Source organism: Moschus berezovskii, chromosome 11 (genome assembly GCF_049115385.1).
Source record: "Moschus berezovskii isolate FMDL1 chromosome 11, NW_MosBer_1.0, whole genome shotgun sequence".
NCBI classification, from domain to species: domain Eukaryota; kingdom Metazoa; phylum Chordata; class Mammalia; order Artiodactyla; family Moschidae; genus Moschus; species Moschus berezovskii.
Window position 1 is genome coordinate 2,776,849 of NC_142470.1, and position 22,233 is coordinate 2,799,081.

General features: G+C 60.3%; 1 protein-coding gene, 1 long non-coding RNA gene and 2 other non-coding genes across 6 annotated transcripts; 3 read left to right on the forward strand and 1 right to left on the reverse strand.

Annotated features, from left to right (window-relative positions):
* The first annotated feature begins 2,139 nt into the window (after positions 1–2,139).
* On the forward strand, positions 2,140–5,884 carry LOC129539603 (uncharacterized). Its single transcript, XR_008682488.2, has 4 exons — positions 2,140–2,338; positions 3,826–3,890; positions 4,445–4,510; positions 5,329–5,884. It is a non-coding gene; the product is annotated as an uncharacterized LOC129539603 (long non-coding RNA).
* LOC129540139 (small nucleolar RNA SNORA17) lies at positions 2,783–2,914 on the forward strand. Its single transcript, XR_008682597.2, has one exon. It is a non-coding gene; the product is annotated as a small nucleolar RNA SNORA17 (small nucleolar RNA).
* LOC129540136 (small nucleolar RNA SNORA43) lies at positions 3,956–4,089 on the forward strand. The gene has a single exon (XR_008682594.2). It is a non-coding gene; the product is annotated as a small nucleolar RNA SNORA43 (small nucleolar RNA).
* A 456-nt stretch (positions 5,885–6,340) lies between the features above and the next one.
* On the reverse strand, positions 6,341–15,016 carry DIPK1B (divergent protein kinase domain 1B). Of its 3 annotated transcripts, XM_055400356.2 has the most exons (5): positions 14,797–15,016; positions 11,280–11,414; positions 8,895–9,002; positions 8,641–8,817; positions 6,341–8,152 (listed from the first exon to the last, which is right to left on the reverse strand). In XM_055400356.2, exons 1-5 carry the CDS (start codon positions 14,857–14,859, stop codon positions 7,340–7,342), a joined length of 1,296 nt encoding a protein of 431 aa, XP_055256331.1. In that variant the 5' UTR covers positions 14,860–15,016; the 3' UTR covers positions 6,341–7,339. The 3 variants fall into 3 exon arrangements, with proteins under 3 accessions (XP_055256331.1, XP_088697141.1, XP_088697140.1); XM_088841015.1 differs by lacking the exon at positions 14,797–15,016 and having other exon boundaries at positions 8,895–10,041; positions 11,280–11,413; XM_088841014.1 differs by lacking the exon at positions 14,797–15,016 and having other exon boundaries at positions 8,895–10,044; positions 11,280–11,412.
* Positions 15,017–22,233: the final 7,217 nt, after the last annotated feature.

Below are 22,233 nucleotides of genomic sequence, written 5' to 3' on the forward strand. Positions count from 1 at the left end.
TGTAGCCCAGAGGCAGAGCCTGAGGGCTAGCGGGGAGGCTTAGGGGCGGATAGGGGGTAGGGGTGGGGACACACAGGGACACAGGGAGCAGCCCCCAGAGGCTGATGTTGGGCCAGGAGCAAAGACAGGGCCCCACCTCACCCCAGTCCCCAGTTTCCAGAGCTCCAGCTCTGACTAGTAACCCCGCTTAGGCCTGGGGGGGACCTGGGGTGCTGAGCTGGGGTGTGGCAGAGCCAGGTGACCCTCCCCTGCCCCCCAGGAGCTGTTCAGGGCGGTGGTCCCCTACCACTGCCTGGGCTCCATCTGGTCCCAGCGGGACAAGAAGGGCAAGGAGCACCTGGCCCCCACTGTCTGCGCCACTGTCACCCAGTTCAGCAGCCTGGCCAACCGCGTCATCACCACCTGCCTCGGGGACCCGAGCGTGACGGCCCGCCACAGGGCCAGGGTGGTGGAGCACTGGATTCCAGGGGCCAGGGCATCCCGTGAGAGGGCCCAGGAACCCCTCTCCAGGTCTGGAAGCTTCCTGTCCTTGGAGAATTGGGTCTGCAGCTTGCCAGCTGGTCACTGTGGCTGTTGGGTGGGTAGGAGGGGAGGGGTCCTTCCGTCCCAAAGCCAGCTCAGCCTGCCCCCACGAAACCAGGCCCCACCGCTCACTGTGTGTGCACTGTGCTTCAAGGAGACAGCACCCCATCTGCCCAGGAATGCGGTGCCGCTGGGACGCTCTCGGTCAAGTGGCCCAAGGGGCTGCCCTGGGAGGCAGATCTGGGACTCCCCACTCTGACCCCAATCACAGAGAATCCTATTAGCAACACTTTTCACAGCGGTGTAGCCCAAATGGCCATAATCTGTGACCTTGTGAGAAGTCTCAGGAAAATGAACCCATGGTGGGTTCTCCTTGACCCCACCTCAAGGCTTCCCCAGCACCCCCGGGCAACCCCTATCCCAAGTCAGAGCCGACACCTAGGTGACCCCTCCTGAGCGGGGCTTGATGGAGGTCTCTACACTGTAGGAGAAGTGAAGAAGGCTTTCGCAGGACCTCAGACCCACCCTGGAGGCAGGGGTTCCAGGGGGCTGTGGCAGATGAGCAGCACAGCCAAGCCTCCCAGAAAGCGGGAGGCCCTTCTGCAGGGAATAAAAAGGTGGCCCCAGGTTAGGGACGCTCATGGGTTGGGGCAGTCACTAAGGCAGGTGTTAGTTATCAGGTGCCTCTGGACTTCGAGCTTCCCTAGTGGCTCAGATGGTAAAGAATCTGCCTGCAATGCAGGAGACCGTGTTCGATCCCTGGGTCAGGAAGACCCCCTGGAGGACACGCACACTGGGCCTTGCCTGGTTCTAAGTGCTTTTGTTGTCAGTCAGTCGTGTGCGACTGTTTGCGACCCCATGGACTGCAGCACGCCAGGCCTCCCTGTCCATCACCATCTCCTGGAGTTTGCTCAATCTCATGTCCATTGAGTCGGTGATGCCATCCAGCCATCTCATCCTCTGTCGTCCCCTTCTCCTCCTGCCCTCAATCTTTCCCAGCATCAGGGTCTTTTCCAATGAGTCAGCTCTTCACATCAGGTGGCCAAAATATTGGAGTTTCAGCTTCAACATCAGTCCTTCCAATGAAAACTCAGGACTGATCTCCTTTAGGATGGACTGATTGGACCTCCTTGCAGTCCAAGGGGCGCTCAGGAGTCTTCTCCAACACCACAGTTCAAAAGCATCAATTCTTCAGTGCTCAGCTTGCTTTATGGTCCAACTCTCACATCCATACATGACCACTGGAAAAACCATAGCCTTGACGAGACGGACCTTTGTCTCTGCTTTTTAATACTCTGTCTAGGTCAGTCATAGCTTTTCTTCCAAGGAGCAAGCGTCCAAGTGTTTTGCAGAAGCTAGCCCGTGCTGTCCCGCCGTCCACGGAAGGCAGGTCCCACCCTGCCGTCGGAGGCGCGGGGGCCGCGCGAGGATCGCCCGCACGCCGGGCGCGGCTGGCCGGAGGACGCGACAGGGGAGCTCGGCCGGGGCCGCGGGCGCCGCGCAGGCGGTGCGGCCCGGAGGGTCCGCTAGATGGCGCTGCGGCGCCCGCGAACTCGGGGAGGGCGCGGGCTGGGCCTCGCGGGCCGCCGTCCGCGCTATAAAAGGCGTGGCGCGCGCTCGCGCGTCCTTTTCGGACGGCGGAGATGGAGAGCTTGGTGGTACCTCGTTACGGCCTCTGGGCGGGAGACCGCGCGCCGGGCCGCCCCGGGGCCCCCATGCGGCCGAGCGCCGCGCCGGCGTCTCCGCCCGGGGTGCTCTCCGCAGTTTCCCGGTTTGGAGTCCTCGGGAACACGGCGAGGCAGCGGTGGTTTAACGGGTGAGTTGGGACGTTAGGGGAACGTGCCGCGCCCCCATGCTCCAACCTTCCGGCTCGGTGCGGTGGGGCTCGAAGCGCAGGAGCCCTTCGCGTTTGGTTTTGTCTTTAAATGTATTAATGGCCACTGTATACTGGGCCCTGTCGCAAAGCTAGGCGGTCTACGGGGTGTCCCCTTCCCGCAACAGTGGGGAGAGGGCGGCGGCATGCATAGGGCGGCCCTTCTGTCCCCTGGGGTCTGCACGCTGGATCGTCACCTCGGTTTTCCACACAGCCCGAAATGAAGCAGGGAGTCGGTCAAACGGAAGGTACCTGGGTTTGGCGTGCAGACGGGTGCAGGCCTGGAGGTCGAATGCAGCCAAGCCTGGGTGGAGGGCCTCGTTGCGCGCTTCGCAGGCGCATAGGCAACCTCGGGTCTGGGACCCACGGGTGTCCTGTCTTCCCCGCACTGCCCCTGGAGGCGTTGCAGCTGTGGCTGCCGTGCCACGTCTGCGTCATGAGGCGGCAGAGAGGAAAGAGGCTCGGTCTACGCCCAGTGTTCTGGCCGGTGGACATCTGGAGGATTGATAGTCTGACACGTGACAAAGTGCCTACCGAGGGTGGGAGTGTGTTTCCTGAAGCCTGTCATGTAAGAACACCTCAATTCTCCTAGCGGTTGGCTGGGCCCCGGGACACCACGAGGCTGCCCTGTGAGGAGCGGCCGCAGGTGGACGTCTGCCCTCTGGCGCAGCGGCCAGTGGGAGGGATGGGTAGGTTTCAGTAAGGCCGACCTACTTGCCTTGCAAAATGGTGGCACTAAAATTTCCCTTTCAAAGGTGAGCTCAATGCCATCTAGTAACTGACATAATTGAACTTGTTTTAGGTGGATTAAAATGTTACAGGATATTCACACGTAGCCTGCCTCTTAAAAGAAATTTTATGATGGATTGTACAGCTAGAAACTCTTTAAAAGAAAAAGTTGCCAGATAGACAATTCAGAAGATCAACTGCAGTGGCCTACAGTGAGGCCTGTTTAAACTCCAGAGCTTTTTTATTTGTCGCCTTGTTAATTGTACTTTTCTGACCCATTGATCTATCCAGTGTCTCACTGGTAGCTCCCTGGGAGAGAAAGTGCAGAGATTTCTGAGGGGGGCCCTCCTGGATGGGCTTCCTAGGTGACTCGGTGGTAAGAATCTGCTTGCCAATGCAGGAGACCCGAGAAACTTGGGTTCAGTGCCTTGGTCAGAAAGATTACCCAGAGAAGGGAATGGTAAGCCACTCTGGTATTCTTTCCTGGGAAATCCCATGGACAGAGGAGCTTGGCTGCGCTGTGGTCCCCCAAGTTCATCAGACACCAGCCTACTTCCCGGTGCTGGCACAGGCAGACCCTGTCAGTCTCAGAGCTGACTGCCAGTGGTTCTGGGCCAGCAGCCCCTGCCATTAGTTTTAAATACTCAGTAGTAGCTTCTCTTCGATGATTCTGGACCAACCGTTCTTGTTACTTGATACAGGAAGGACGGTGATTGTTAGCCTGTGAACGTAGGTGAGAGTGAGCAGCCTCACGCTCCAGACCAAGGTAAGAGGCCATGCTCTGCTGAGCTGCTCCTTGAGGCCTGGGAGGGGGGCGGGCACTGCCCTGCAGATGCCGGACTTGCCGGCACCACGGGTGCAGCCGCCCTGCTGCACCCGTGCCCTTGGGGCAGAGAGGAAGCGGCTATTTCTACGCTCAGTGCTCAGAACCGTGGGCACTAAGAATGGTTTGTAGCCGGACATCACTGAGGGAGCCCCTTGTTCCCATGTGCGCAGAAGAGAAAGCCGGGGAGGACTGAGGGAGCGCAGAGGCCCACAGTGAGTTTGGTCTGGTGGGATTGGCCGGGAGCGGGTCTGCTGGAAACGGCGGTTCTGCCAGTCTGTGTGGGAGGACGTTTTAGGAGTCCTTGAGTGCCTGTGACGTGCCTCCCTGGCTGAGGGCTGCTCAGCTGGGGTCCTGCGCCACCCGACCCACGAGTGCTTGTGCGCCGAGTGCCTGACGTGAGGAGTCCCTGGAGGGAAGGCCAGAGGATCCGGTTGACAGCACTGCTGCAGAAAAACAGGGTTTGGGAGGATTCGCTGATTAGACTCCCATCTCAGATCATAGGCGCGGCTGGTCCATGGCCGAGAGCTGCAGTGGTCTCTTCGGGACACGTGTCAGGACAGGTAAGCTGGGCAGGAGGCTGCCTGGGGGCCTGGCAGCTTCTGGACCCTCACAGTAGACAGTGGTTTGCCAGAACCTGGGTGTGGGCAGTGTGTGAGATCCTGGAGGGGAGTCGGGTCATTAGCTGACGGGGCACCTGGGTGGCAAGTTAGGGGTGTGTCGGGGAGGGGTATGTGCAGCCGGGTGGAATCAGTTGTGGGGGTGTTGGAGGACCCGACAGTGAAAGCCGCCCTGGACAGAGCTAGGGGGTCAGGATGCAGCTGGTGACTCCCTGCTGGCAGGGGTGAGGGTTCTCGCGACAATGGAAGCTAGTGTGACCCAGCCCTCACGCCCTGTGGGAGGCACCACAGGGCAGGCGAGGGTTGTCTGCACGGTGTATCTGGTTGGGTTTTCAATCCGAGTTGAGTGCTTTGTTTTGCTTTTTGAGAAGGATCTTGAACTTGTGGCTGCTACTAGACTTTTTGCCTGTGTCTCCTTGTATCCTTCGCTTGGTTTTCTGTAGCTTCTCCACTGGGTGGGGCTGGGGTGACGGAGGACTTGCCGGGAGTCAGGTGGCAGCAGGTCCAGTCTGTCCGCCTCTGAGCCTGGCGGCGGCGTGTCCTCCCCACCTGCTTGAACCCCCGCTGGCTGACCCCCTAGAAACTGGGTGGAATGTTCGGGGAATGAGACTGAGGAGGCTTGTCTTTGCATTCCACAACCCCGCTGCTGTCCTGAGGTCTCCAACCCAAGGTGACGAGGCTTGACCAGGGAGGGGCCTCGGTCCGGCCCCTCCAGCACCGGGAGGCGCGCCTAGTGGGTCCCCTCGGTTTCCTGTCTGCAGGTGGGAACCCCGGTCAGCAGCCATGCACCGCCAGACTCGAGGGCAGTACAGAGCCTGGGAAAGGCACGGCCTTGGGAATGCCTCTGAAGAAGAACGTGCAGGCCAGCAGTGTGTGCTCCTCCCCCTGTGTGTGGATCAGCAGGGCTGAGGCGGCGGCTGTGCGTGTTACAGGGACGGGAACAGAGACTGCGTGGATTTCGGGAACCAGAGATGACGGCCCAGCAACAAGGACGGGGCGGCGGGCGGGAAGGCACCTGAAGGCAGCGGTGTCCGTCTGCAGTGGCAGCGGCCCAGCAGGCACCCCAGGGCGCTGTCCTGAAGTCCTCCAGCCGGGCGGTGCAGGATCTTGTGTGCGGGGCCACCCCACAGTCCTGAGCTGTATCTGGATTATCCCTCTGCCCAAGGGGAGAATGTCGTTGAGGTCTGCAAATGAGCCCTGAGAACGAGTGTCTCACAGCTCAAACCTTGGGACCCGTGTTTTCAGCACAGGTTGTCAGAAGGAGCATGTCTCCATGTTGGCAAAACTATAAAGAATAAATGGATCTCGAATAAATTACCTTGGCTTGCCTTTCCCTGTCTCATCAGCCAGGGCCCCAACAGGAGCTGAGGGTGTGAGGGTCAGGGTCCTGGGCTTTTTCCTGGACGATGATAGCTTTGTGAAATTGATGAAATCCGAAGTTCTGTAATTGCGTGCGCCCCCATTCACGTGCGGTCCAGGTCAGGGCTGGTCACAACTGAGAACCATGGGCTCCAGTCACCTTTGCCCTTGGCCCTCAAGCAGCCAGCTGCCAGGATGTGGGTCCAGGGGTGGCATGGCCACTGCGGCTTCCCCCTCCCCTTCCCCGTTTCCTACAGTAGACTCTCCAGGCTGAGTGGGGTCGGGGTACTCAGGAAAGCAGGCTTAAGAGAACTAAGATCATCGCATCCTGTCCCATCACTTCATGGCAAATAGGGAAACAATGACACTTTGGGCTCCAAAATCACTGGGGACAGGGATGGTAGCCATGAAATGAAAATTTTCTCCTTGGAAGAAAAGCTGTTACAAACTTAGTGTATTAAAAAGCAAAGACATCATTTTGCTGACAAAGGTCCATATAATCAAAGCTATGATTTTTCCAGTAGTCCTGTATGGACGTGCTGCTGCTGCTAAGTCACTTTAGTCGTGTCCGACTCTGTGTGACCCCATAGACGGAAGCCCACCAGGCTCCCCCTTCCCTGGGATTCTCCAGGCAAGAAAACTGGAGTGGGTTGCCATTTCCTTCTCCAGTGTGTGAAAGTGAAGTCGCTCAGTCGTGTTCGACCTTTCGCAACCCCACAGACTGCAGCCTACCAGGCTCCTCCATCCATGGGATTTTCTAGGCGAGAGTACTGGAGTGGCTTGCCATTGCCTTCTCCGGTATGGACGTGAGTTGGACCATAAAGAAGGCTGTGCTTTCAAACCAGGCAATTCTAAACGGGAAAGCAACCCTGAATGTCTACCGGAAGGACTGAAGCTGAAGCTCCAATCAAGCTTCGGCCACTTGATTCAAAGAGCCAACTCATGAGGAAAGACCCTGATGCTGGGAAAGATTGAAGGTGTGAGGGGAAGGGGACGACAGAGCTTGAGATGGGTGGCATCACCGATGTGAGTTTGAGCAAACTCCGGGAGATAGTGAAGGACAGGGAAGCCTGGCGTGCTGCAGTCCCACGAGGACGCAGAGTTGAACACGACTTGGTGACTGAACAGTAATTCACAGAAAAGCTTTATTTACACACAGTTCTCCAAAGTAACAAAACCTTGGCCTGGGCGGGTCCCAGCGCCAGCCCTTGGTGCTTGGGCTGAGTCCTTCCCTCTCGCCTGCCAGCTCCACTGTCCGGTCAGCAGCCCAGCAAACCCGGGGCGGGGCGGGGGCGGGGGCGGGGCGGGGGCGGGGGCGGGGCGGGCGGGAACCGCGTGGCTGCCGCGCCCTGGCGGCAGAGGGCCTCGTGGTGTGGGAGGCGGGGCGGGGCCAGTGGGCGGGGCCCGCGGACGTCAGGTGTACTTGGTGTTAGAGATCTCTTTCCAGAGCAGGGTCTTGAGATGGCTGAGCACCAGCGAGTGGTGGGCCTCCACCTGGCTGGCCAGCCCGCTCAGCGTGGAGCAGGTGCGCAGCTGCCTGCCCAGCTCGGCACGCAGGCCGGCAGGGGCGCCGGGCAGCAGGTAGTCCCGCAGCAGCTCGCACACCTTGGCCAGGTTGGGCTGCACCAGGTCGCCCTTGCACTGTCGCAGGAGCGTGTCGCAGGGCGCCCGGCAGTCGCGCCCGTAAGTGCAGTCCGCGCTGCGCTCGCAGTGGCGGCCCCGCAGGAAGCGGCGCACGGCGGCCTCAGGCGCCACCTGCTGCAGGTCGGCCATCCTGAAGTCGTACTTGGCCGTGTAGCCCACGTTGGCCAGAGTGGTCTCGCACATGTAGAAGGTCCCGTAGGCGCCGTGGAAGAGCTCCTCCACGAACTCCAGCAGGCCGATGGCGATCTTGGCACGCCAGGGCCAGGCGGGCCCCAGCCATTGCTGCAGGGCCCCGTGCAGGGCGGGCGGCAGCAGCGGCTGCAGCAGGGCCAGGAGGGCGGCAGCGGGCCCCGAGCTGTGCGGGATGCCCTCAGTGACGTAGAGGTCCCCACAGTGGCCCAGCAGCGGCGAGGCGTGCCCCTTCCCCTGCATGGATAGCAGCAGCAGGAACTCATTGCGCTGTAGCAACGCCCACACTGACTTGGCCTCAGCCAGTGACACTCTGCTGTCCTTGTTAAAGTCGGCCATAAGCAGGACCTGGCCGACCAGCGCGGGCAGGGAGGGAAGGTCTCCCAGGTTCGCCTGAGGTTCGGGACGGGAGAGAGGGGAGGCGGAACGTGGGCGCGCAGCTGCAGGCTTGGCACCCGGCCCCACGCATCAGCCCAAAGTGGGAGCCCAGCCTCCAGGCAGGCCCCAGGATGAGGGGGCACTGAGGCGCTGGGGAGGCCCCCTCACCACTCCTGGGAAGCCCACCTGCGTCTCTACCCCCAGCGCTCGGGGAGCCCGGGGACTTCCCGCATGAAGGTGGGAGCACTGTGGGGGTCGCTCAACCCTCATCTGCCCCCCGGCTCCCACCTCCTCCCTGGCCTCCTCCCCATGGATGCCTGCCCCCTGCCCCCCCGGCCCCGGGCAGGCTCTCACGCCTGTGGGGTCTGCCTGGAGCCGGTGGGCTGGCCAGATACCCTCCCCCTGCCGGCCCATGTGGCCCCCACCCAGCCTGCTGCCTGCCCTGGGCACACGGCCTTGGGCGTGAACTTGACACGCCCCCACCCTCAGGAGGGCCAGCTGACCTTGAGAAAGCTGAGGGTCATCTCCCGGAACTCCTTAATCGAGGTGCCCCGAGTGGGCTTGTCAAACAGCACCAGTTCCCGCCGGGGGGCCACTTTGGCCCCTGCCTTCCAGCTCAGGCTCTCCTCCAGGCCACACTTGATGGTCACCTCCTTGCCCTGCCAGAGCCCGCTGTATACCTGCAAGGAGCACAGGGCTGTGCTGTGCACACGGCCCCTTCGGCCGCGCCGTGGGGGCTGAGCCCGGCTGGGCCTACCTGTTGGCCTGGGACAGAGGAGAGGCAGGTCCTCCACTCGACCTGCTGCAGGCTGCACAGGTCCTGGCAGATGGAGCCGGAGATGATGCCCTTGTGGTACTGGTCACACTGAGGAGAGCAGGCAGACGCAGGAAGTGGGCTGGGAAGCCAGGGCTCCATTCGCCTGCCCGCCAGCACCTCATCAGCCAAACACACAGGGAGAGGCTTGCAGCTCTAATCAGGTCGAGCTCTGCAGGAGCCGCTGCTCCTACCCAGCCCTTCCTGGCTCCAGACAGGGCCCTGCAGCCCCCTGAGTCCTGGGGGTGTGGGCTGAGCCAAGCCGGAAGGTGAGGCCCTTCCCAGGGCAGTCCCTGGGTGTGTGGAGGGCAGGGTATTTGTAGCATCTGGAGCCAGCGTGGGGTGAATTCCTGGATGAGCATCACTGTTGCCATGGTGCCCAGGCCCTTGGTGGAGCGGGGGCGGGGAGGCAGGGCCTCCTGAACGCTGAGGCCCTGGACTCACCTATGGGACCAGGGAGGAGGCTTCTGTGCTGCAGCTTCAGAGCCCGAGAAGCCGTTCATCAGGACAGAAAAGGGGCGGTCCTCCACTGCAGGGGTCCGCTCTGGCCCCCTCAGGCCCCCCCGGAGCTGCAAAGCCCTTCGTAGGGTGGTCTGCCAGTGCGGGCGGCCAGGCTGGGCCAGGGTCAGGGCCTGCTGGCCACTCTGCCCACCAGGGTTGGGAGGGGCTTCCACCGAAGCTCAGGTGGGCAGTGTGGCCGTCAGCCTCAGGCGGGGCAAGACCCCTCCCCTCCCAGCCTGTCTCCTCTCTACAAACCGGGCTGAGGTGGGGACCTGGCTGAGCACCCTGGGGTCCATGTGTACCTGGTCCGTGACCCCTGGTCCTGCCTTCCCCCCAGCACACACACCCTGGGTGACCTTGGACAAGCTGTGGAATCTCTCGGAGACGGCTGATACCCCCATGAGGTGGCCAGGTCTTCTCGGGAAAGGAGGGGGTGTCCCCACGGCCCAGCAGCCGGGAAGACCACTCTGGCGCTGGCGGGAAGGCCAGGGCGCTCTGGGAAGACGGAAGCTGCAGATCCTCTGGTTGGGAGGGGCACGCTCCTTGTCTGCTCCCCCAGGGCCCCTCAGTCCTCTGCATGTTGGGGGCGCTGCTGCGGGCACACAGGAAGTGCTCAGAAAACACCCACCGGCTCTGAGCAGCTGCTCACTGCACCCCACTGGCCAGACACCCCCTCACGTGTCCTCCCAGGTCTCACTGCCCCAAGAGACCCCTCCACCTACCCGGGCAGCCCAGGACCTCGCCTGGTGCAAGGGGTCCCCAAGCAGTACCTTTCTCCGCCCCTGCCCAGAGGCCAGGTTCCCTCTACACGCACACCTGCCCCTGGGCATCCCCAGCCCGCCAGGCTGGGGGCAGAGTCGTGTGTCTGGTGCCCAACTCGGGTCTGACGCCTGGAGGGCCCCAGCGAGCATTTCTGGAATAAATAAGGCCTTTTCCCCTGGGCTGGGTGCTGCACCCTTGTGCCCGGTGTTGGCCTGCCCCCAGCCAACGATCTACAATCGATGGGCCCCTTGTGAGTCCCATCAGGTGGGCTCTGGACCCCTCCACCACCACGTCCGGACTGTCCCGAGTTTGGCCCCCATGGGACCCTGGGCAGAACAAGCCTGCTGAGCCCTTCCACAGTGGCACGCAGCCCCCCAGGAAGAGCGCCCCTCACCCTGCAGAGGAGCAGAGACTCCAGGCCCCCACCTGGAGATAGGTTCAAGGCCAGGGATCCCCCACTGTCCTCACTTCAGGACCCCAGGAACTCCGCTGGGGGGGTCCCCCAGGCACGGATGCCTCAGACCCCATTAGCCTGCCGAGGGCTCCCCCCTGCCGAGGGAGGCTGGCGGAGTCAGCGTCTGAGGGTTACCAGGGCCCCTTTGGCTGGCGTCACTTCCCCCCTCCACCTGTCACAGGGCACCCTTCATTCAGCAGGAGCCGTGAGCCACGTGGAGCAGTGCTCGTGAGCACACACGCACTCCCGTGGACAAGCACACAGAGGTTCACAAGCGCCATCACACGAGTGCACGGCTTTGCTCTACCAGCCATAGTGGCGACTTAGCGTGTCTCCATCCCCAGGCCCCGAAGACCACGCTCTGCAGCCTCCTTTTCTGGACCCCTGTCCACCCATCCGTCTGTCTGTCCACCCCAGCCACCTGCCTGTGCTCCATGGGGCACCCCTTCCTCCCAGGCCTCCCCCACGGCCTGCAGGGACAGCGCCGCAGGGCGCAGCCGGACCCTCCTAGAATTCACTGGGCGGGCCTCAAGCCCCGTTTCTAGGCTGCCCACCGCAGGAGCGCCGGCTGGGGGCGGACGGAGCCGGCAGACGGCCCCGGGGACACTTACGATGACCACTCTGCAGACGTGGCCGCGGCAGAGCTCCGCGTAGGACGAGTAGTGCACGTAGGCCAGCCAGCTTCCCGCGAGGACACCCAGCCACACCAGGAAGACGTACTTCACCCTCAGGCCTGGGAGCCGGCCCTGCGGGGGAGGGGGCGTGGAGAAGCGCAGCGTTCTAGGTGCGCGGACCCCGCCTCCCAGACCCCAGCCCCGCCTCCCAGACCCCAGCCCCGCCCCAGTCAGTGTCTCCCCATTCCCGGTGCAAGGCAGGGGCCTGGTATCTCCCAGACTTTGAAATCTCACAGGCAGGGAAAATAAATTCCAAATGAGGAGGATTTAGGGTAGACAACTCTTTATTTTGCTGAATAAAGAGATTTGGAACAATTTTTTCCTCCTGTCCTGCCCTCATTTCATAATGACATGTAAGCTCTGTACAAGGTCAGGCTGGAGAGGCGCTCCCCCACTGTGGCCCTGCACCCTGCACACGGTTCTTCCCACTGAGGGAGACTTCAGGCTGGACCAAGCAGGGCCGGCAGGGAGCACAGGGCTTGGAGGTGCGGTCACTCTGCGAGCTTTCAAGGGACACAGCCTTGCACACCCCCCATCACAGCAGCCAAAGGGTAGACACAACACGCGGACCCACTGACGAAGGAGCAGGCAAGCCAGATGCGGCCCATCCACGCGAGAGAATGGTATTCAGCCATGAAAAGGCAAAGAACTCTGACCCAGGCTACCGCACGGATGACCCAGCAGGACGTCATGTCCAGTGAAATGAGCTAGACACCAGACTGATCCTGCGTGACTCCACCCATGCAACAACCTAACGGACTCATACCCTCAGGCACGGGAGGGGTGTGGACAAAGGGGAGTGCTGGGGAGAAAGCGCCCCGGGTGGCGAGAGGGCGTTCCAAGGGGACAGAGCTTGAGCGCTTGAGTTTGGGGAGATGAAACAAGTTCTCAAGACGGATGGAGGTGGTGGCTCAACAAGGGGGATGCGTTTAATGCTCTTGAACGGTGCAGTTAAAAAATGGTTAAGATGCTAAATTCACGAGATGTGTAATTTACCATAATAGAGAAGAGATAACTAAGACGCTCAGGCCCTGGCCCTGCAGCCAGAGGCTCCATCCCAGGAGCGTGGGGTGGGCCAGGAACTGCTTCTCTGGAGGGCTCGGTCCCTCGGCCAGGTCTCCCCGGCTGACGAGTGGAATCACAGGGTGGGGGGGACCCAGAGCCCTGCAGGAATTGGGGGGCACTGTCTCCCATCCAGCTCCCAAGCCAGGACTGCAGGAGCATCAGCTTCCTTCCCCACCCCCGTCCTGGTAAATCATGTCCTCAATGGCTGCTACCCAGGGACAGTCAGCTGATGGGCCAGGGCTACCAGGTGCTGCCCCGTGCAACAGCTCAGACACCCTGACCGGGGCAGCTGAGCCCCAGAGAAGAGGGCCCGGGAGAGCAAGGGGGCTTCAGGCCAGCCTGCTCCGGAGCAGGGCCTCTGCCAGCACCGGTCACACATCCCGCCACCCGTGGGTCAGTGGGGCAGCTCCAGTTCCAGTCAGCCCTCGGTCCTCGTCACCTGGAGGCTGGGGCCCAGAAATGGGCCAGTGGCTCTCCCCTGAGGACGCGGGGCAAGGCCTCCAGGCTCAGCCCAGGCAGCTGCACTTGTTTTTACTGTTCCTCCAGGAGAGGCAGGGTCCTCCCCTCCTGCTTCTCTGGCCGACTGCCCTGGGAGGCGCTGCGGCAGGCGCGGGCCAGGAGTGTGGAGGCCCAGGGTGGCCGGGCCAGCGTCGCAGGGCTGGGTCGCAGGCCCACTGATCCTGCCACCACATCTGTTTCCGCCAGTTTTGTTCAAAGGGAAAAACAGGAAAGCAGACCAGCGGGTGGGGGGCCGGGGAGCCAGGGGCGTTGCTGGGGGCAGGACAAGGTCAGAGGACTTCCAACTGCGGGTGACCACGAGGCAGGCAGGGCCTCTGGGAGCCAGTGCCGGGGGTCCTGGGGGAACAGGCAGGAGGAGGGCGGGCTGTCGCCTGCACTGGTCCCAGGTGCTGACCTGGGCCAGACCCAGGTTCGCGGCCTGACCTCAGGGCCTACCTTGGACACGGCCCACACTTCCGCCAGAGCCCCTCCAGCTCCGGCCTTCCCGCAGCGGCCTGGCTTCATAGACAACGTCCCGGCTTCATAGACACCGTCCCCAGCGCCAAGCTCTGAGCGACCCCCAGGCCCTGATCGCAGGCGGGCACTTCCTCCGGGGGGAGTCCGTGCCCCTACCCCCTGCCCTGCCCTGCCCTGCCCCTGTGGCATCCTGACATCCACGGGTGAGCATGCCCCCAGGACAGGGGGAGCTCACTCTTCAGTGAGCCCTGGCGGGCAGCTCCCCCCACCTCCCAGCCTAGTGGAGCACTTGGGGGGATCACTCGGGGGACACAGACAGCATGATGACGGCAGCCTCGGGGCCAGGGACCCACGTACACCGTGGCCTCCACCCCTCACCACCAATGCAGGAGTGTGTTTCACATGTGGTAAACTGAGCCTCAGGGTGTCTCCTCTCATTAGGGGGGGGGGGGTGTCTGGGAACCAACCCAAGCCATCGGGAACCCATCACCTCTCCTGGCCAGGCTCAACTGCCATTCCTGGGCTGAGCTCAGAGGCCTGACACCCCCAGTCCGAGACCCGCCACACTGGCATCCTCGGTCAAGGCCTTTCACTCAGGATGGGGCCGCTGCACCCCCACCTCCCAGCGTGGGGGAGGACGCAGACCCTCAGCTCCCACCCGACCCAGAGCTGGGTAGAGACCTGGATGGCAGGAGGGCTTCAGACGCAGACAAACCCCTGTGTGCATTATCTGGCTCCCACCCTTCTCCCCAGAGGGGACCCCAGGGAGGTGTGAGCAGGTCTGACCAGGGCTGTCGCCTGCCCAGGGGCTGGGGTCGTGAAGGTGGCAGGTTTGGCCTGAATAATTTGAGGCTCGCATTCAGCCTGGCTCAGATCATTCCAAGCAGCCATGACAGGGATCGCGGCAGCCGGCCCCCAAAGCAGCCTGGGCCTCCCCTGCAGACAGCAGGGTCCCGAGCGGGACGGGGGTCTGTCCAAGGTCACTGTGGGGTCAGGGCACACTCATCTCGGGCTGGCTGGGGAATGACCCAGAGGTAGGGTATGCCCTTCTTAGGGTGCTTCTACGAGTCCCAAGTTTTCCATCACAGAAAGACAAATCTGGTCTCCTAAGTAGAGGAAAGCGGGGCGGACCTGGTGTGGCTTCGGGGCCTGCGGGAGCAGCTCCGGCCCGCGGCGTAGCGGGGGGCCTTCTGCAGCCCCAGAGGCACTGGGGCCAACCCCGCAGCATCCGCTCACCCGATCGGCAACCTCCACCCCGGGCCCTGCCTGCTCCCGGCCCCCCAGGGACCACGCACCCGGGCCCTCAGCGACCTTGAGTCCGGAATCCGCCCGGGGTCCCCGGGCAGGATGCCGCGCGACCCCGCCGCGGCCCGGGCCCCAGGGCGGGAGCCGGCCGGGCCGGGGGCGCGCCTACCTGCAGGCCCTTGGAGAAGGGGCAGAAGAGCACCAGGTGCGCCAGGCGCCGCAGCCGCCGCATGGTGGGCGCGGGCGGTGCGCGGGCCCGGCTCGCCTCCGCTCGGCCTCAGCCCCGCGGGCCGGCCCGCCCGCATCGGCCGCCGCGCCGCCTCCCCGCCCCGCGTCCGCGCCAGAGCGCTCGCCTCTGACGGCCCGGCGGGTGCGCGGGGCGGGTGCGCGGCGGGGCCGCGCGGCGCGGGGAGGCGGGGAGCCAAAGGCGCGCGAGGGCGCGTGGCCGCGAGGCGGGCGGCGCGGGGGCGCGCGGCGGGGAGGGAGGGCGGCCGGGGGCGCGGAGGGCCGCCTCGCGGGGCGGGGGAGGCGCCCGCGGCCCCGCCCCGGAGGGAAGGGGGAGGGTGCCGAGGCCCCGCCCCCCGAGGCCCCGCCCTCCGCGCCCCCGGCCCGCCCCCGGCGGCGCAGACGAGCCCCTGCGCGCAAGCCCCCGTCGCCCGCGCGGCAGCCGCGGCAGGGGACTGCACGGCGCCGGGGCCATCGCGCGCCCCTCGGCGGAGGCGAGGCGGGTGATGGAGCCGGGCAGCCTGCGGAGGTCCCCCGGGGCAGGGTCGGACGCGCGGGGCGCGGGAGGCGCCGGGGCCCGGCATGAGTCATGGGAGGCCGCTAGTGGGGTCCTGCGCCGACCACAGGGCCTGGAGGGGCTGTGGATACTGCGGCAGCATTGGCCTCTTTCTCCTGCTTTTTAGAGTAAAACGCGGCTCGGCCGGTGTTTGCACAGACAGCCCCCTGGGCACCACCAATCGCAGCTGCAGAGCAGTTCGGGCCTCGCTTTTTTCCAGGCCCACCCCCACCCCGCCCCTGGCCCAGTCCCGGCGAGCTCCGGCTCGTCTCCTGCACTACACAAAAGTGGAATAAAGCGGCCGTACCCTCCAGGTCTGGCCTCTGTCACTGGGCAGAGGCCCTGTACATTCAGCACCCCTCTTTGCCAGCGCAGGCACCAGGCACCAACTCGATCAGCCAGTCAGTCACCTCCTAAAGGCCCTCGGAGTTGGTCCTGGCTCGGGACATCAGGAGTAGGGCCGCCGTCAAGTCAGAACTCGAGGTTCTGTGCGAAGGACATTCCTTTTCCGTGAGGTGATACAGGTGATACAGGGGATGCAGTGGTAGGCGTAGGTCCCCTTTACATTCCCGGCACGTGGGATTTCTGGTTGCTCCACTTTCTCATCGGCACTTGGTATCAACCCTTTTTAAATTCTAGCCATTCTATCGGAGAAGGCAATGGCAACCCACTCCAGTACTCTTGCCTGGAGAATCCCATGGATGGAGGAGCCTGGTGGGCTGCAGTCCATGGGGTCGCTAGGAGTTGGACACGACTGAGCGACTTCACTTTCACTTTTCACTTTCTTGCATTGGAGAAGGAAATGCAACCCACTCCAGTGTTCTTGCCTGGAGAATCCCAGGGACGGGGGAGCCTGGTGGGCTGCCGTCTATGGGGTCACACAGAGTCAGACACGACTGAAACGACTTAGCAGCAGCAGTAGCAGCAGCAGCCATTCTATGGGGAGTCTGTAAGTGCAGTTCCTTTGTGGTTATTTGCATTTCCCCAGAGGCTATTGATGTTGGCTATTTCTTACATATTTAGTTGCAACCTGTATATATTCTTTGGCAAAGCATCTGCCCAACTTTTTTTTTTTTTTTGGTATTGTTTCTTTGTTGAGTTTTGAGAATTCTTTTATAGCTTCTGGAAACCAGCACAACATCAAATATGTGATTCCCGAAGATTTTCTCCCAGTCTTGGCTTGTCTTTTCATCTCTTAACAGTGCTTTTCAAAGACGACACATTCTTAATTTTTTAAATTTTCTTTTATTTGCCTTTAGTTTCTCAGTCCCACTGGGTCTTCACTGCTGCATGCTGCCTTTCTCTAGTCGCAGCGAGTGGGAGTGACTCTCCACTGCCCGACACAGGCCTCACTGCAGCGGCTTCTCTTGCTGCAGAGCACAGGCTCTAGGTGCGTGGGCTTCAGTAGCTGTGGCTCGGGGTTCGAGCACAGGCTCAGAAGTTGTGGCTCACAGTCCGAGTTGCCCCGCGGCACGTGGAATCTTCCCAGACCAGGGATCGAGCCAGTGACCCCTGCATCGACAGGCATACTCCTCATCCACTGAGCCACCAGGGAAGTCCTACACATTCTTAACTTTGATGAGGTCCAGTGTGTCCATTCGTCACTGCCTGTCTAATCTAAGAAATCTTTGCGTAACTCAACCCAGGGTCGCAAAGATTTTCGTCTGTGTTTCCTTCTAGAAGTTTTATAGTATTAGGTTTCCCATTTGGGTAAGTGATTCAGTTGAGCTCATTTTGGTACACGGCTTCCCAGGTGGCGCTAGTGGTAAAGAATCTGCCTGCCAAAGTAGAAGATGCAAGAGATGTGGGTTCGACCCCTGGGTCAGGAAGATTCCCCTGGAGGAGAGCACGGCAACCCACTCCAGGATTCTTGCCTGGAGGATTCCATGGACAGAGGAGCCTGGTGGGCTGCAGTCTGTAAGATCGCACAGAGCTGGGCACGACTGAAGCAACTTAGTACATGGATCAAGGCAGTGTTTTGGCTTGGGGTTTGGGGGTTTCTGCACATGGATATCCAATTGTTCCAGCACTTTTGTTGAAAAGATGAGCCTTGGGATGGTTTTGTAGCAGACTGTCTCTGCGGAGACACCACCCTGCAGGCAGCCTTCCCAGCTCCTGGTCAGTGGTTTCAAGCAACCTCCAGAGGGCAGATTTCCTGCAATTCTGCCAGCACCACAGTGACTTCTCTGCTGTCCCGTAAGTCACAGCTGGGCTCTCTTGGCAAGATCTCAGCCTGAGCCATGGCTCAGCCCAACATGGCACTTCGCTCTCTTTCTCTTTTGGCTGGGCCGCGTGGCGTGCAGGATCTTAGATCCCCAACCAGGGATCGAATCTGGGTCTTTGGCAGTAAAAGCATGGAGTGCTAACCGATGGACCGCCAGGGAACTCCCTGCAGGTTACTTCTTTCTGTTCTTCACTTCCATCTGCCTTTGCCGTTAGTAATTCTTGAAGCAAAACTTTCCCCGTTCAGATTGCCGTGTGGCTTTTGTCTCCTAACAGGGACCCAGCTGACACAAGTCTGGTGCAAAAGCTGTTGTTCGTTGTTCAGTCGCTAAGTCACGTCCCACTGTGCGACCCCGTGGACTGCAGCGCGCCAGGCTCCTCTGTCCTCCACTCTGTTCCCGGAGTTTGCTCAAATTTATGTCCGTTGAGTCGGTGATTCTATCCACCTCATCCTTGGCTGCCCTTCTCCTCCTGCCTTCAGTCTTTCCCAGCATCAGGGTCTTTTCCAGTGAGTCAGTTCTTCGCATCTGGTTGCCAAAGTATTGAAGCTTTAGCTTCAGCATCAGATGTTCCAATGAATATTCAGGGTTGATTTCCTTTAATGTTGACTGGTTTGATCTCCTTTCCGTTCAAGGGACCCTCCGGAGTACAAAAGAGACATGGGCATTTTTATTTGTTTTGGCCGCCTCACGCAGCTTGCAGGATCTCAGTCACCCAGCTCAGGGATTGAACCCAGGCCTTCGGCAGTGAAAGTGCTGAGTCCTAACCACTGAGCCACCAGGGAATTCCCAACAGGGGCACTTCTACAAAACTTATGGAGACCCACTCTGCCCCACAATTTGGACCATGTGGCCTACCCTCAGATACCCGATGTCTTCAACCAAATGGTAGTGACACTTGGATTGAAGACTGGGATGGGCTCCTAGCAGCATCCAGATGGTGGGACCAGAATTACGTTTTCATCACTGTGATCCCCTTGTGGATCATCCGGGCTGGCCAAAGGGTCCTCTCAGAAGAAGGGAGGGGTGTCTGCTCAGGAGGGCCTGTTTAGGGCTAGGATCGGGGTCAGATCCTGGTTATCCCCAAAGAATCTATGGAGCCCCACCCCACCTTTCATTCTGGCCATTGCCATGGTGACCAATGACAGGTGTCCTTCTTTGAGGACAGTCATATTCAGTGCTGAGCTGCCTGACTAAGGCAGGCAGGCCAAGAGGGGCCAGGAGGCAGGGACAGAGGTAGAGTTAGAAGTCTTCTAAGCAAACTTTTGAGAAGGCCATTCCAGTGCTTTGTGACCCGGTGGACTGTAGCCTTCCAGGCTCCTCTGTCCACAGGGATTCTCTGTGCAAGAACACGGGAGTGGGTCGCCATGCCCTCCTCCAGGGGATCTTCCTGACCCAGGGAGTGAACTCAAGTGTCCTGCACTGCAGGCAGATTCTTTACTGCTGAGCCACCAGGGGAGCCCAAGAAGTACCATATCAGGCCGCAAATGGAACTGAACACACAGCACTGCTCAGAGCCAGGAGCCACCATGGCAGCTCTTCCGTGAGTCCTCATGTGGCCTTCAGAGACCCTAGTTCCAAATAGGCCACATTCTGAAGTTCTGGGTGTCCATGAACCTGAGGGGTGCACCCTCCATCCCCACACACAGACCAAACAGCAACATCACTGCAAACAGCCAGGGGCAGTGACTACAGAACACAGTTTATCCAGCGACCCAAAATAGGAATGGCTCAATCGAGAGAGGCGTGCGTTTCCCTTTCATGGGGCACTCAGCCACGCTTCTGAGGGCCGGTACAGAGACCCAACCTTCTCAGGGACTTGCTCAAGACCTGGTTTCTGTCTTGTAGCCCAGAATGGCTGCTCCAGCTCCAAGCATCACCTCCACACTCCAGCACGGAGGAAGAGCAAAAGGGACATGAAGAGCATGTGCTCAGTCACTCAGTGTGTCCGACTCTTTGCAACCCCACGGACTGCAGCCCGCCAGGCTCCTCCGTCCATGGGATTCTCCAGGCCAGAATACTGGAGTGGGTTTCCATGCCCTTCTCCAGGGGATCTTCCCCACCCAGGGATTAAAGTCAGGTCTCCCGCACTGCAGGTGGATCCTTTACCATCTGAGCCACCAGGGAAGCCCATGAGCAGCATAACCCCACCTTTAAGACGGGATCTGGAAAAGCATATTTCTGCCGCTCATATTCGGCTTCCCTGGTAGCGCAGCTGGTGAAGAATCTGCCTGCAATGCAGGAGACCCCGGTTCAATCCCAGGGTCGGGAAGACCCCCTGGAGAAGGGACAGGCTCGCACTCCAGTGCTCTGGCCTGGAGACTCCATGGACCATATGGTCCCTGGGGCCACAGAGGGTCAGAGGTGACTGAGCCACTCTCACGCTCCCGTTCTGCTCATATCCCATTGGCCAAGGTTTAGTCACATGACCTTCCTTGCTGCAAAGAATGTTGGGAAATGTAGTTTTTCTGGGTAGCCGCCACATATTCCACTAACCTCTGTGTTTTTCTGGAACCCCTCAGTCTTGGGCACAAGTATGTCATGGGTTAAACAGAGAAATGGAGGCTTGGGTCCTTCCAGACATAGATCATCCCACTGCCCCAGGTCCTGATGACCTAGGACTGAGGTCAGCATTTCTCTCCAGGTGGGTATTCTGAGAGGTGTGGATGCCTTCAGGCCCAGGCCGGGCCTGGGGAAGGTGATGTCTGACCCAATGGATGGGGAAGAGCCGGGGGAGGGAGAGGATGGACTCCAGGCAGAGGGACGGAACCCGCAGAGGCCCAGAGGCGGCGGGCTGTGGGCGCTGTGAAGCTGGCTTTTGCACGATGAGTGTTGCCCCATCAGGTGAAGCTGCAGTGAGCCCCCGTCCTTCCTCTGCACGTACGCGTCGCCGTCCTGAAGAGTCAGGCGTCTCGGGGTCGGTCCCGGGGCCTTGATTCGACGCGTGTTGCTCTCTTCTCTCACTCACTGCATCTCTGCCACGTGCTTGTCATCTGATCTTGATTTCATGTTTGCTTGACCTTAACGCTGGGCTAGATGAAGCACAAGCTGGAATCAAGAGGAATCAAGATTGCCAGGAGAAATATCAATAACCTCAGATATGCAGATGACACCACCCTTATGGCAGAAAGTGAAGAGGAACTAAAGAGCCTCTTGATGAAAGTGAAAGAGGAGAGTGAAAAGGTTGGCTTGAAGCTCAACATTCAGAAAACTAAGATCATGGCATCTGGTCCCATCACTTCATGGGAAATAGATGGGGAAACAGTGGAAACAGTGGCTGACTTTATTTTTGGGGGCTCCAAAATCAATGCAGATGGTGACTGCAGCCATGAAATTAAAACACACTTGGTTCCTTGGAAGAAAAGTTATGACCAACGTAGACAGCATATTAAAAAGCAGAGACATTACTTTGCCAACAGATGTCCGTCTAGTCAAAGCTATGGTTTTTCCAGTGGTCATGTATGGATGTGAGAGTTGGACTATAAAGAAAGCTGAGTGCTGAAGAACTGATGCTTTTGAACTGTGGTGTTGGAGAAGACTCTTGAGAGTCCCTTGGACTGCAAGGAAATCCAACCAATCTATCCTAAAGGAAATCAGTCCTGAATGTACATTGGAAGGACTGATGCTGAAGCTGAAACTCCAATACTTTGGCCACCTGATGCAAAGAACTGACTCATTTGAAAAGACCCTGTTGCTGGAAAAGATTGAAGGCAGGAGGAGAAGGGGATGACAGAGGATGAGATGGTTGGATGGCATCACCAACTCGATGAACATGGGTTTGAGTAAACTCCGGGAGCTGGTAATGGACAGGGAGGCCTGGTGTGCTGTGGTCCATGGAGTCGCAAAGAGTCAGACATGACTGAGCGACTGAACTGAACTAAACCTATGGGAATCCTGTGGATCTCACTCTAGGCTGCTGGGAAGGACTGTGCCTGTGCAGGCAGGGACCCCAAAGAGCTGGAGGCACAGGGATCAGGGCACAGTGGCAGGCATCTTGGAGGTCTTGGAGACTTCTGCTTCTTGAGTCCCAGGACCCAATTTTTCTTTGGGGGGGGGACGGGGGAGGGTCCCTTGGGTGTCTATTGCACTGCCTGCAGTGAGCCGAATAGTGGCCCCAAAAGAGATGTGTTCACATTCTCACCCCTGGACCCTGTGAATGGGACCTTATTCAGAAAAAGGATCCTTGCAATGTAATTAAGATCTTGAGAAGAGGAGACCAGCCTGGGTTTTCTTGGGGGGGAGGGGGAGGACGAATCCAGTGACAGTGTCCTCATGGGAGACTTACAGAGAAGACACATGGACATGGGGAAGGAGATGGGGCAGAGAGGGGGCCATGCTGTCCCCGCCAGGGGAGCCGGGAGCGGGGAGGACCCTGCCCCGGTGCCTGTGGGCAGTGGCCCTCCGCACCAGGATTTGGGACTTTTGGACTGCAGAACGTGCAGACTAAATTTCTGTCATTTTAAAGTCACCCTTTGTGATCATTTGTTACAGAGGGTGCTTTCAAGAAAGAGAAAGTTCTGTACCTGGAATGTGGCTGGCAGCAGGGGCCTCGGAGAGGTGCGGCTGCTGGGGATGGTCCCAGGCGTCTTCTGGCTCCTGCCCT

Bases quoted from the DNA above. Each gene is read 5' to 3' on its own strand.
- DIPK1B (XM_055400356.2), bottom strand. From the start codon at position 14,859: ATGCGGCGGCTGCGGCGCCTGGCGCACCTGGTGCTCTTCTGCCCCTTC. The intron at 8,818-8,894 runs GTAGGCCCAGCC...TGCTCCTTGCAG, and splicing joins CCTCTGTCCCAGGCCAACAG to GTATACAGCGGGCTCTGGCA. The intron at 8,153-8,640 runs GTCAGCTGGCCC...CCCGAACCTCAG, and splicing joins TGACCCTCAGCTTTCTCAAG to GCGAACCTGGGAGACCTTCC.